At 35.8% G+C, this 14,907-nt stretch overlaps 2 protein-coding genes across 2 annotated transcripts in view; both read left to right on the plus strand.

The window, feature by feature from the left end:
- The first annotated feature begins 919 nt into the window (after positions 1 to 919).
- LOC117634085 (exocyst complex component EXO70A1-like) lies at positions 920 to 6,006 on the plus strand. Its single transcript, XM_034367998.1, has 11 exons — positions 920 to 1,264; positions 1,579 to 1,674; positions 1,779 to 1,984; positions 2,410 to 2,646; positions 2,993 to 3,131; positions 3,250 to 3,462; positions 4,341 to 4,546; positions 4,909 to 5,106; positions 5,185 to 5,284; positions 5,413 to 5,642; positions 5,739 to 6,006. Exons 1-11 carry the CDS (start codon positions 1,106 to 1,108, stop codon positions 5,854 to 5,856), a joined length of 1,902 nt encoding a protein of 633 aa, XP_034223889.1. The 5' UTR covers positions 920 to 1,105; the 3' UTR covers positions 5,857 to 6,006.
- A 3,290-nt stretch (positions 6,007 to 9,296) lies between these two features.
- The window catches only part of LOC117635369, a 7,266-nt gene continuing 1,655 nt past the window's right edge, over positions 9,297 to 14,907 (plus strand). The window contains exons 1-5 of the mRNA XM_034369700.1: positions 9,297 to 9,345; positions 10,089 to 10,221; positions 10,396 to 10,444; positions 10,640 to 12,419; positions 13,228 to 13,906. Of these exons, the coding sequence (XP_034225591.1) occupies positions 10,219 to 10,221; positions 10,396 to 10,444; positions 10,640 to 12,419; positions 13,228 to 13,906 (2,511 nt within the window). The 5' untranslated portion in view covers positions 9,297 to 9,345; positions 10,089 to 10,218. The remainder of the gene's footprint in view (positions 9,346 to 10,088; positions 10,222 to 10,395; positions 10,445 to 10,639; positions 12,420 to 13,227; positions 13,907 to 14,907) is intronic.

Raw genomic sequence — 14,907 nt, forward strand, 5'->3', positions numbered from 1 at the left:
CAAGACTTGAATGGGAAGCAGCTTGCAAGGAACCTTTTCTTTTTGCAAATGTTGAAGAATACTCGCAGGACACACTTCGTGTATTTCGTGTAACAAGTTCAAAGGGAAATATGGGTCTTTCATCAGTTTGTTGTAGATAGAGCTAGGCCTGCCTGAAAATATTATCTTATACCAAGAAAGAGCCATCTAATCACCCAACGATTCAATTCAAATACTCATAAGGATCCCGAACCTCTGCATTATCCGCATTTCATAAAATTTCTCAAATTGTTAACTTTCAATTTTCATGAAAAATACCCAATTCATTGCAATATCTATCGATTACAGTCACCACACGTCAATTGATTGTAATTTGGAATTCAGCCAGAGTTCATGAAAAGAAGCTGCACCATATGTTTGGATGGAAACAAACTAATGCAAAGCGGAAAAGACAAGACTGGAAACGTCACAAAGAGAGAAGTAGGGGAGTTAGTCAACGTCGTTTTAGAAAAATATAAAAGAAAACTCTTTATTAGCTTAGGTGTTTGTTGGATTTTTACAATGGCTTAGATGAAACTAAATGCGAAGGCTCTAAATGCAAAACTCGGGATCCAAACGCTTTATTAGCTCAGGTGTCATCTATTGAAGTCCCAATTATTTATTATATTCCTTATAAATTGTGAATTTTAATGTTGTATTCGAGCTTTTTTTTTTATTTTTTTCCTGCACACATTAAAAATGTTAGAACTTAGAAGTAATTAATTAAAGGGAATGACAAAAAATTACTTTTCTTGTATGTACTTGTTTAAGTGGTTGGACAAAATTTACCATTTTTTTTTTTTTTTTGTTGCTCTTTTTTCAAATATAGAAAGTCTGATTAGCATGTGCGTATTAAGCAACGTATAGTGTAACGCGACAGAATGCAGTGCAATGCAAAAATATTAGAGGGACATGGCGGAACAAGATTTATATAGAATAGCCATCCACCAACACGATCCTCTTTATGAATGACTTACGCAAGCCACGCTGATCAGATTTCTCCACACGAATTTCGCGATTTCACTTTTAATTTTCTCTCCGGCCAAACACAGCGAAAATCCGGCGAGAAAAAGAAAAATTGAAAAAGATGGGGGTTCCGCAAGCAATGGCGGCCGTGGAAGCGAGAGCATCGTCCATAAGAGACGCGCTGAACAAGAGCCAGACCATTACCGACAGCATGGTCGCCATTCTCGGCTCCTTCGACCACCGTCTCTCCGCTCTGGAGACCGCCATGCGTCCTACTCAGGTACTCTCTCTCTCTCTCTCTCTCTCTCTCTCTCTCTCTCTCTCTGTTTGTTTCCCGAGAAACCTCTCGACAATGTCACGCTTCTTCATTATGTTTCCAAAATCTACTGCGTTTCGTTTCGCCTCCTGTAATTTACGTCTCTTTCGGTGAAAAATCTCTGCTTTTCGCATTTCGCATATATGTATATATGTAGCTGGAGCTGACGAGATCTGCTTAACGCTTTAGCTTTAGTTTACAGAAATTTAGGCTTCCGATTTGTTTGTTTGTTTTTTTCCTTGTGCCCCTTGTGAATTTGTGGTAATTGTGGATGGTAGATACGAACGCATTCGATTCGGAGGGCCCATGAGAACATTGATAAGACATTGAAGGCTGCAGAGGTGATATTGGGGCAATTCGACCTCACACGCAAGGTTAATTAGCTCTCTTTCTCTTCATCAACTCATGGCATTAAGATTTATAACTTGGTCTTGTTTTTATGTGAAGAATTTGATTGGAAACTGTGGTGTTTGTTTAGGCAGAGGCTAAAATACTGAGAGGGCCACATGAGGACCTGGAGAGCTATTTGGAAGCAATTGATCAGTTGAGGAGCATCATTCAGTTCTTCAGTAAAAACAAGACTGTTAAGAGCAGTGATGGGGTGCTTAACCATGCTAATGCCTTGCTTTCAAAAGCCATCTCAAAGCTTGAAGATGAGTTTAGACAGCTGCTTACAAATTACAGGTTCGTTTTAATTTTCTGATTGAACTTTAGGCATGTACGAGAAAACATCTTTTTCCAAATTCCAATTGCCACTTCCTGCTTAGAAATTGTCAGTCTACATACTAATCCCTCTCTCTCTGTGGTATTAGAATTGCATTAATAAACATGACAAGCAAGCACCAGCTTTCCTGAAGATTTATATACTATTTCCATTATATCTAATACAGTGTATTAAGTTCGTGTTTTTGTGTATCGTTTCCTTCTTAGAGAGGATGAGTATCTACAATGTTTGATCTGAAATATTGGATTTTGTACAGAAGCAGAGTTTGAAATTGATGAAAAATGAAATGCAATTTAAAACTGAAAACCATGACATGCCAATCCTAACATAGGAAAGCAGGTCTGATAACAAATTAACTCTGTGATTTATCTCTTTTGTATTTCAGTAAGCCTGTGGAGCCTGATCGTCTATTTGATTGTCTTCCTGACTCTCTACGGCCGTCATCAGATCCAGCTGGACAGAAAAGTGATGGAAAGAGTTCAGAGCACCAAAACAAAAGCTTACAACCTGTCATTTACACACCACTAACGCTTATTCCTCCAAGGGTTCTGCCATTACTGCATGATTTAGCCCAACAAATGATTCTAGCTGGCCATCAACAACAGCTATTTAGGATCTACAGGTGTTTTTTTTTTTTTTCGTTTGTGTGGTTAATCTTATGTTGCACCATTGCTTAAGTTAGAAAAAGAAGAAAATGGTGGAGGAGAGTTTGCAGTTTTTATTTTTATTCTCCAGATAGAATACGAAATATTTCCATTTGCTCTTTTTCTTTGTTACATGAATATCAAAAAGGTAACGTAAGGATAACTGTAGATAGAAAAAATTGGAGAAAAAGGATTCCTGTAGCCAACCCCACTTATTTGAATATAAGGCTTGGTTGAGTCTGGTGTAAGTTCATCACTTCAAACCGTTGTGATCTCTGTTTCACATTTTATTCATAAACTGACAAAATGTTATTTATCTATCAGGGATACTCGTGCAGCTGTTATGGAGCAGAGCCTGAGGAAACTAGGTGTGGAAAGACTTAGTAAGGATGATGTTCAGAAAATGCAGTGGGAGGTTTTAGAGGCTAAGATTGGGAATTGGATACATTATATGCGGATAGCTGTAAGGATTTCTTTGACTTTGACTTGGTTGATTGTAAATTGTTTGTTTGTTGTTTTCTGTTGCGTTTTTATTTACAATTATTATCATATCATATTTATATATATATATATTTTTACAGGTGAAGCTGCTGTTTGCTGGGGAAAAGAAAATCTGTGATCAAATATTTGAAGGTGCCGATTCACTTAAGAATCCATGTTTTGCTGAAGTGACTGCAAACAGTATGACTGTGCTTCTCAGTTTTGGGGAGGCCATTGCCAGAAGCAAGAGGTCACCTGAAAAATTATTTGTGCTTTTAGACATGTATGAGATAATGAGAGAACTGCAGTCCGAGGTATTGAAATTTTAGTAACTACATAAAAACTAGTCCATGCATGACCAAACTTGTTTGGAAATGGTTAGTTGTTTACTTAATTTTAAATTTCGGGAGTTTCTTGTGATATATTTTGGGGGATAATTTATTAGGGATTGATGACATCATGACAGGTATTTAAGGTATGGGGCGTATGGGAAATTAACTTTACACGCACATACAAACAGTTTCTAGTTTTATGCATCAGTTCTTTTTTGTGAAAGCACTTCAAGTTGAAGAAAAAGTTTCTGAAGTTGCTCTATTTATATTAATTTGGGTCAAAACATGGAGTTTATCAAGTTCATGTCATCTTGGAAAAACTCTGTTTATATGCTTAGTGAACTGTCTCTATACCGTTGTTCACTCTTCACATTAATATTTTAGTCTCTTGCAGCGTACAATGCATAATGTAGTGTTGGTTTTATTATGAATGTGAAAATTATGCTATTGTGTTTATATGAATCAAGGTTATGACCTTCCTGTTCGTTTTCTAAAATCATTGGGAACTGTGTAAGTTTGGAAGGGGTCTAACAACACCTTAAAACTCTTCAAGGAATAGCATTCAGATTAACAAGTTCATGCGTTTAATTCCATAAGATGATCACTGGAGTAAATTGAAGGCCAAAATATAGAAAAGTGGTAACATTGCAATAATTAGTAGTGGCAAGCAGAATTCATATATTAATTTAGTTTGCAAGGGAATTAGAACTTTTACAGAAACGTAGAAGCTCAAGATGCTATGGATTGATGGTGTCATAGCAGGCTCGTCTTTATCTTTTTATGTTGATCAAATGTTGGTTTAATATTTCTAAGAAAACAAATTGATGGTTTAAATATAATTTTTAGATCTTATTTTTCAGATTGAATTACTTTTCGGAAGTAAAGCTTGTATGGAAATGCGGGAATCTGCCGTAAGTTTGACAAAACGTCTAGCCCAGACAGCCCAGGAAACCTTTGGTGACTTTGAAGAAGCTGTTGAAAAAGATGCCACAAAAACTACTGTTCTTGATGGAACTGTCCATCCATTGACAAGCTATGTGATAAACTATGTAAAGTTTCTCTTCGAGTAAGTAATGATTCCTGCTCTTTCTTCTTCTTGCTATTTGGTCCCCAGTCTGAGGAGCTCACAAATATATGTATAAATTTGAAGTAATCATGATAGCTGATGTCTTTCTGGATGATCTGATAAACGATATCAATCGCTCGATCCAATCTTATAGTAAATTCATCTGCTTTATTTATGAGGGTAATATTTAATTTATCAAGTTCATTATTACAATAATTTCTATATTAGCTAAGTTATTACTTTTGATTATTATTTATAGTTCTTCCTTTTCCCCAGTTCCAAATTTGGTTTTCTTTCTAGCTACCTCGGCTTTTGTCGATATTAACTGTGCAACAATCACACGACTGTTTTAATGTTCGCAGTTATCAGTCTACACTCAAGCAACTTTTTCAAGAGTTTGATGACGGTGATTCAGAGTCTCAGCTAACAGCCGTAACTACAAGGATTATGCAGGCTCTTCAGAACAATCTGGATGGAAAATCGAAGCAGTATAAAGATCCTGCACTCACTCAGTTATTTCTCATGAACAACATTCACTATATAGTGAGATCTGTGCGGAGGTTCGTACTAGTCTTGCTCTTTGATAGATTCTGATCCTATCTGCATCCTAACATTGCCGGTTAAGTAATTATATACAGGTCTGAAGCGAAGGACTTGTTGGGGGACGACTGGGTGCAGATACACCGAAGGATCGTGCAGCAGCATGCAAATCAGTATAAGAGGGTTTCTTGGGCAAAGGTTTTGATTATTTGATCAATCTTGTTCTCCATTATAATCCTTCTGATTGTGGATGTTAGCTGAAAATCATTCTCAGCTGCTCTGTTATTTTTGGCCTTTTTGTTTTTGTTTTTGTTGGTGAGATGCAGATTCTGCAGTGTCTTACCGTCCAAGGAGGAAATTCATCAGGTAGTGACAGCAGTTCACTTTCAAGAGCAATGGTGAAAGATCGGTTCAAGACCTTCAACGTCCAATTTGAGGAGCTTCATCAAAGGCAATCTCAGTGGACGGTTCCCGATAGCGAGTTGCGAGAGTCTTTGAGACTGGCTGTTGCTGAAGTCCTCTTGCCTGCTTACAGATCATTCGTCAAGCGTTTCGGGCATGTTTTTCTCACATTTGCAAACGTTCCTTTAAAAAATAAAATTCATAATCTTATTTTTTTTCAGCATTAATATGGATGTAATCTGTGTTGCAGGCCTATGATCGAGAATGGGAAGAACCCACAGAAGTATATAAGGTTTCGTCCTGAGACTATCGAGTCCATGCTGAATGAATTCTTTGAGAGTAAGACCTGGACTGAACCGAAGCGGTAGATATATATAGTTGTAGGCCTGTTTTGAAAGGGTCTGGCTTTGCAATTGGTATTCTTTGTACAATGATGAGGTTAAATAATAGTCCAATTTTATATGTCCCATGTAAAGCTTGCATTATTCTTCCAATTTATTTAACTATTTGTTTTTTCAGCTACTAAAATGAGAAAAATGTGTAATTTGGAAGATGTTTATCACTTCTAGAATTTTGTTTCCATGAAAAGATTAGGAGAGAACAATCATTGGAGGGGAAGTACTAGCGTCAAAGATATACTCTCTCTCTCTCTCTCTCTCTCTCTCTCCCCCTCTCTTGTAATGACGAATCCTTGAATGATAATGATAATTTGTTGTAAGGGCATAGTTGTATATGTCTCTCCGCAGTGTATAGAGAGGGCATAGAAAGTGGAAGCATCAGTTTTAGGAAAAAAGAAAAAAGAAAAGAACAAACAAAACCCACAACAAACAAACTTATAGGAAAAAGAAAAAAATGCAGCAGCAAAACTGAAAAATTTCTAGACTTCGTTTGCAAAGAAGGAAGAACTCCTTATGTGCAAGGAGTTAAATATTTTCGATTTAAAAAAGGATAAGCTAAAAAGGAAAAAAAGTAAAAAAATGGAAGAATAAATAAGAGCAAACTTTAGTTGCTTTTTTTCTTTGAATGAATTTGATAATCATCATGGCTTCATGAATGGAGAATACTTGGTTGATACTTTGTTAATTTCTTGTAACAAGGTCAAAGAACAATATGGATGCCTTTTCAACGTGTAGCATCAAACCTTATAAGCGAATACAAATTGCAAAGTGAAAACACTTAGTCCCACATTTGCCCAACGAAAGGGGTGCCTGAAGATAAGATAATCGCAGGAAGATGGATAATCAAGGTAAGCTAATTTTTTGTGTCTTCAATTATATATATAACCGTAAGCTAAATTAGAGGGTCATTATTGTAGATTTTCTTTCTTCATGTACCTTACATTTTGAACCTCAAGATTATCCAGCAAGCATTCCTCATTTCCACATCTACTTTTTTTTTTTTTTTAAAAGGATAATTGATACAAAGGTTGTTCCCCAACATAGGACTATATCATAGACACATACCCACCTACTTTTAAATCTTTACTTCAAACACAAATTTAAAATAGGTTGCCATGTAAGATAGATGTGTCCTAGTATTATTAAGTAAATTACAATAAATGCCATCTACACTTTCATATTATTTTCAAGCATGTCATTAACAGCCTTAATTATAATTAACACTCTCTATTAATAGCATATCAATCACCTCATTTCTTTTGGTTGGCACTCCCTCTAACCCATCGGCAATTTCTAAAAAAATTTGAATTAAAAAAAAAAATCCCAAAATTACTTTTCCAATAAATAATTTACCTATTAATATATATCGGTACATTATTTACACACAAAAGTCAGTTACTTTGTACATTTTTTTTTTCTTCCAGAAAATAGGTATGTTGTATAATTGAAATTTCTGCCTATTTGTCATAAATTAAAAATAGGTACATTATTCTGAAGAAAAAAAAAAAAGGTTCATTATACTCAGTAAATTTTTTTACTAGGTACATTATTAGATTTAAAAAAAAGGTACATTATTTAGATAAAAAAATTTCATAAAACAAACAATAAATAGATTATCAAGTGATTTTTCATAAAACAAGTAATAGGTACATTATTTAGAGAAAAAAATAGATACAAACTTTAGAGAAAAAATACCTATAGGTTCATTATATAGGTACATTATTAGAGAAAAAATAGGTTAATTTTTATAAAAAAAATTTTGTTTTTTCATAAAACGAACAATAAAGAGATGATAAAATTATTTTTCATAAAACAAGTAGGTACTTTGTTTAAAGAAAAAAAAAAGGTACATTATTTAGAGAAAAAAAATAGGTATATTATTTAGAGAAAAATAGGTTCATTTAAAAAAAAAATTCATAAAAGAAACAATAAATAGATTATCAAATTATTTTTCAACATAATTAGAATGTACACTATTACTCATAAAACTATAATAAAATAGATTATTAATTGTATAATTCATAAAAGGAAAACAACATAATTTTTATATATTAAGCTATATTAGGTAACTTACTTACTTGGATACTAGTCATTGGATTTTATTTGAAATAATTGGGTATTTTAAATAGAAAAATATAAGAAAGAGCTGTAGGTGATTAAAAATGAATTTTATGAGTTTAAGCTCAATTTAGTATTGATTTTAGAAACTGGAAATTTAAAGGATTATTTTTAGATCTGGATCTTTGGATGCAAAATAAATAAATTTCTAGCACAAGTTTCCTTTGTTGGCATATTAGGCAAGAAGAGAATCAACTGCCAGCCATAGCAACATAGAAAGAATATATGTAATGCATGATTATTTATATTGCTAAACATCTAATTAATGCATGATTATTTATATTGCTAAACATCTAATTAATGCATGATTATTTATCCAGACATTAAGTTGTAGTTCACATAATTTATTTATATTTTCTAGTAGGTTGTTTGAAAAAAAAATTTTGTTTTAATTGTAATAGACTATTTGGATGTGCTTGTTACTATTTGTTTTGATAAGTAGTAGTTATTTTATTTTATCCTCTAACTTTTTTTTTCTTAATTATATATATATGAAAATTATATAGAAGATTCTTGTAAATTATATATATATATGCAACTTTTTTTCTTAATGGATGTAGAAGATTCTTGTAAATTATGATTTGTTGAATTTTGTGGCAATGAAAAGAACTAGAAAAAGGAATAGATATTATGTGGAAACTTTTTCCTATTGTAGATAATCCTGCATTTAATGGGAAGCATCTTGCAGAGTGAACCTTTTTCTTTTGTTATGAAGAAGAATTAGATAATACTTCGTTAGTTTCTTGTAACTGTGTCAAAGGATAATATGGCACTTTTCATTGTCTGTATATATAGGCATCAAGAAATTAAGGACGTGTCATCCAAGTAATCTTCAATATTTGCAAAAAGAAAAGGTTCCTTGCAAGCTCACGCCTGGAATTCTCAACACAATTAACATGTTAAGTTAATCAAACACAAACACCAATCCGAGTCGCGAAGCTCAAACCTACACAAATGCAAGGAGAGAAAAATGGAGAATCTAGCGAGGTTGCTTTCTTTTTGTTCCACGCGAATAATTCAATCTTGAGAAAGAAGGCCTTGTGGGGCATCTCCAGCAGCGAATGTTTTTTTATATTTTTTAATCCAACTAAACTATGGTCACCGTTCCCCTTTGCAATGAACCTTTCTCTTTTGTTACAAAGAAGAATTAGAATATACTTTGTTAGTTTCTTGTACCAATGTCAAAGAACAATATGGCACTTTTGATTTTGTATATATATATAGGCATCAATTATAATAACTATCAGTCAGCTTGTCCCTGCCTGAAAATAATATATCTCGATTACAGAGGTCGATTACAGAGGTCGATTACAGAGGTGGCCAAATCATCCACCCAAACTGGTATGTATCTTTTAATCGTGTCTGCAATATGCAAAATTTCTTTGTACATTTGTTGAAAGATTTCATGATTAATTAGATATGACTAAATTAGAAATATTTAGCTATAAATATGTAACTATTGAATACTTAGGTGCTTTATATACTTGTATTTTCTACTTCAGCCCCCTAACTTAATGATTCTAGCTCCACCCCAACGAGTAACATAGTCGCCTCCATGTGTAGAACAACAATAGCAAACCACCAAAATGGTCCATAATGAGAAGTATCTAGGAAGGCCAATAATGTCTTTGTCAAAGACTCATGTTATCATTCATCTAATCTCATACATGTTTACATACATTATTGGAAAACATGAGACATAAAAACATATGGGAGCTGATTTTCCCATTCTTTTTTATCCACATACACATCCTTTTGTTTATAAAAAAAAAAAAAAAATTATTTTGTACTAAAACATATAAGGAAGTGTAAGTGAACAAAAGATGAGTGGGAAAATCGGCTCCCAAAAATATAACCAATTATATTGAGCTAAAAGTGTCAACAATCCTTTCAACATACTCATTAAATATCTTTAGCCATAATTAACCCTTTTGTTAATGGAAACCAAAAAAGAAGTAGAGGAAGCTATACATTTTTAATTGAATAAACAGGGCTTGAATGGGAAGCAGGTTGCAAGGGAACTTTTCTTTTTGCAAATACTGAAGAATACCTTGGATGACATTTTGTGAATTTCTTGTAACAAGGTCAAAGGTCTTTCCTCAGTTAGTTCCACAGATTGTAGAAAGAGCTCTAAGCTTGCCTGAAAATAATATCTTATACCAAAGAGGAGTCATCTAGTCAGCCAACGATTCAACTAAAGTACTTACGAATAAGATGGTAAGCTTCATCATCCTCAACCTATGATCATAATTTGATTTGACCTACCAACGTTATCAATTAACTCTAGAGTTTTTGACATGCAATATTATAAATTTAAAAAGCACATATACTGACCGATGCTGGCTTACTAACTAAAGTAAAATTTTGGCTCTGCCATGCACATGATGACAGAGGGGCCGTGCACATATTTCAGGGACGCCCAATAGGTCTGGCATGACAGGTATAGCGCATGATGGTGCTTCAAGCATACTGTAAAATTATTTATTTGTGTTAAACTTAAAATCTTAAAATATGATAACTTAATTAACAAGCAATTGTCTTGATCCAAATACAATTTTAAATTATATGTTCTTTTATTTATTTTATGTAATCGATGACAACTAAACGAGATAATTTTTTATTTATTTAAAAAAAGTGAAATTTTGCCCAGAGATTCGTCCTCCTGACTCAAGGAGGTTGGGTGCTGCGACAATAATTAAAAAAGGGTCAGGTCAATGGGCGCGACTATTTCCGGGGAAGGGGCGACTATTTCCGTGGAAGTGGCGACACAAGGCGTCGTCTTCTCCAAAGGAAACTTCATCAACGACGGATGTTCGAAGTGCATCCACAAATGCTGGACCAGCAGTGGAGAACCCAAACCCGGGCGATCAAGCGGCGATTCCATCTGAGAGTTTAGCGTCGCGAGAAACGCCGTCATCTGGGCTGCCAAAGGAGATTTCAATGACAACACGACGTCCTCCAAGTCCAAGAGAATCAACTAATGCTGCTGGACCAGCAGCTGCTGCAGCAGTGGAGAACCCAAACCCGCGCGATCAAGTGGCGATTCTAATTGAGGGTAAGATGCAAAGAACGCCGCCGTTTTCGCCAGATTGTGCTATTTACCAAGTCCCCGAGAGATTTCGCAATGGAAATGAACAACACTACAAACCCCGGGTGGTCCCAATCGGACCCTATCACTCCTACCACGGAAGTTTCCCACAAATGCAAAGCTATAAGCTCAAATACGTAGAGGCCTTCACCAGCCGAAACGGGCTCGGATTCATAGACCAATGCCTTGGCTTTGTGAGAAGTTGCGAGATAAGAGCCAGGAGATATTATGTCGAGCCCATTGACCTAAGCAGTGATGACTTCTCCGAGCTGATGCTGGTGGACGCAATTTTTGTCTTGGAGCTTATACTCAGGTATCAGTTTCCCCAATATATAGACGACGGCGATCGAATATATCATAAGCCGCGGATGATAGCAGATGTTTTCCTTGATGTCGTGTTGTTGATCGAGAACCAAATTCCCTTCTTTCTTCTTGAGGGTTTGTATGACCTTGTTGATAGCCGCTACAAAGGAGATCTCAGCTTCTTTGTGGATCTTACGCATGAGTTCTTAAAGGGTTACGTCAAAATCGATGACTTTCCTGGTGATCACGCACCTGTGCCTCGAGTTGACCATGGAGTGAAGCATTTTGTTGATTTTATACGATACTACTACTTGCCCCCGCCTGCTGTGGAGGGTGAAAATCACGATAGGCCTATGGAGGGTGAAAATCACGATAGGCCTAGGGAGGGTGAAAATCCCGGAGTTCATCCTAGGGTTGAAGAAATCCCACCAAGCGTGACAGTGCTAGACGAGGGTGAAAATTCCGGAGTTCATCCTAGGGTAGAAGAAATCCCACCAAGCGTGACAGTGCTAGACGATGCCGGAGTTCAGTTTGTGACAAGAAGAACAACCTTCTCACTTGACATACAATTCAACAACGGAAGTCTCATAATTCCGAATTTTAGAGTTGACGATTGGACGGAAACTCTCTTCAGGAACCTCATCGCCTTTGAACAGTGCCACGATCACCAAATGAAGTACATTTCGCAATTTATATTCCTCATGGGGGGCATGATCAAGACTTCAAAGGACGTGGACTTGCTCATTGGACATGGAATTATATCTAGTATGCTGGGGAGTAACGATGATCTGTCCACTCTATTTAACTGCATTGGCCAAGGGGTTGCGGTCAATTCGAAAACTTATCGTTACCTTGACCTTTCCCAAAGACTCAATGCCTACTGCAAGGCTCGTTGGCACAGATGGAAAGCAATTCTGAACCGGGACTATTTCAACACTCCATGGAAACTTGCTTCTACTATTGCTGCAATTATACTCCTTGTGCTCACACTCATCCAAACCGTATGCTCTATCTTATCCCGCTAAGAGGAGACATTACGGATCGACAACCAAGAACAATCTTTTCACCATACTCATTAAGTTTCATCCTCATAAGCACTCATTGTTTATGAATCTCCATATATAATAACAAAGTGTTTTAGTTCCATTTATGTTTAGTACCCTTATAATATTTTTCATTTTTGAAGAAAAAAAATGCAGTAACAGTAAATTAAATAAAAGTTCAAATGCATCTTCCCAAGGACTATCTTAATTAATTAGGCCCAGATGTTAGAATTACATTGTCTTTATTGCAAATTCCTAAAGAATTTTTCTTCTTCAGTACAAGTGATTTGGGGGGAAGGGGTTTATAGAAATATTCATTGGGTGCTTGAAAGTATCGAACCTCTGCCCACATCGGTGGAGGCAGAAAAGCTTAACCAACAGAGGTATACCCATTGGCAAAAACACAAAATTCTTAAACGTGGGCAATTTTTGGACTTTAGAAAATTTTACCATTAGAGCCTAATTTATTTTTGGCATTTCAACGAACTTCTGATTCTCGAAGTTTAACCATATTCATATCTGCTATCAAACGACTGTTGTTGAGAACTTCTAGTAGTTATATTTTCTATTATCAAATTCTACTAGTTATTCATTTTACTCTCATTTAGCAAATGTTAGGTGTAATCGCTTTCAAGTTACAACGACCTCTACTCTCCAGTAGTTATTCAGTTTTACCCTTCCCCTTTATATTAACTCTCTTTCATTCATTTCTTTATTCCCATCTCTCTCGCAATCACCCTAGTAACCTTCTATTACATTACTTGCGTTAATTAATTCCTCTTAATTAAGCATGGAAATCAATGCAAAAGCTGATCACCACTCAACCACAGAGCCATTGCTCCCAATTTCAAGCAACCCTTCAAACCCCATCGTGTCCCAGTCAATCACATCCCAATCCATTGCAAGATTAGTACAAGTCCACCGCATTCTATTACTTGCATTAGGGACATTCACATTGTTATGCGTCTTCATGCTCACGCCCACACAAACCCCAAAAATCCAACTTGACTCGCTCTTCGTGTCCAAGCTTAACGTCTCAAACACATCACTAGGTGCCAGTTGGGACGTGGCCTTCACCATAGACAACCCCAACATGGTCTCATGGGTTCACTTCGACCGGATAGAAGGTTCAATTTTATACAAAGATAGCCCTCTGGCGATATACTTTGTCAAGCCATTTGACTTGGGTTTGAAGGAACAAAGAATGATGCATGTGAAGATATCGATGACCAGATTACAGAATCAGCCGGCGATGAAGGTGTCAGATTTGGAAGAAATGAATAGGCAACGTGAAGATGGTGCTGTGGGTTTGAAGATGGAAATGTTTGCATGGGCTACTTATAAGAAGGGTTGGTGGGGAACACAAGATGTCATGATGGAGGCTCATTGTTTGGGTTTGAGGATTGGCTTCTTGCCTAAAGTTGGGTTCGGTAGCTGGATCAGTGGAGGGCCAATGACTTGCTCGACTGTATGAAGTTGATTATATCGGAAATTTGTATATTTTGTTAGGTAGTACTAGGTTTGAATTTGTAATTTGATGGATGTAGAAGATTCTTGTAAAAAATTATGAACAAGGAGGAACTTGTGTGTCTTTCTCTAGGGATTAATGCATTAAAAGTGAACGTAATATAGGAACCTTCTTTTGATCTTTACCCATGTTTAAATGCCATCAAAATGAGTAATCTTTTAATGTGACTATAACACTATCAGGTTGTGTTCTTAATCCATAGTGTCGGTTTGGCATTGATTATTAAATTAATATAATATTACTAAGCTATAGCATTATATTAATGAAATATAATATTTAATGTGAATTTTAAAGTGGAGCTCTGTACAATTGCTTATTACGCACTTGCTAATAGGGTGTGCATTCAAACCGGCAAATCAGAAATCTGAACTGAATCACATCAGAAAAAATCGTGACAAAACCGAGTTGACCAAAAAGTCAACATCTAGTCAAAAAAACGAACCGAACCAATTTGACCGATTTTAATTTCTGTTCTATACCTCCAAAAACCGAATCAGGCCAAACCGAACTAGCTTGAATATAATTAATTTTTATGTTTTAATTTTTACCTTAGCCAACTCCAACTTGAAGCCCAAGACCTTATACCTCAGCCAAAATCCAAGGGCTTGAAGCCCATCTTCTCTCTCTCTCTTCCTTTCTCTTTTTCTTCTTTCTTCTTTCTTCTTTCTTCTTCTTTTCTCTCTTCCGTGTGCCTGTGCGGACACTCTCTCTCTGTTCTTCTTCCCACTTTTTCTTCTTTCTTCCTCTCTTTTTTCTTCTTCTTCTTTTTTCTCTTCCTTGTGCCTGTGCCAACAGTCTCTCTCTCTCTCTCTCTTCTTCTTCCTCCTTTTTTTTTTTTTTAATCCCTCGCTTCTTTTTCTCTCTTTCTCTCTTTTTCTTCTTTCTCTTTTTTTATTCTCTCTTCCATGCACCGAGACTCTCTCTTTCTTCTTCTTCCCCCC

Source organism: Prunus dulcis, chromosome 7 (assembly GCF_902201215.1).
Source record: "Prunus dulcis chromosome 7, ALMONDv2, whole genome shotgun sequence".
Lineage (NCBI taxonomy): Eukaryota > Viridiplantae > Streptophyta > Magnoliopsida > Rosales > Rosaceae > Prunus > Prunus dulcis.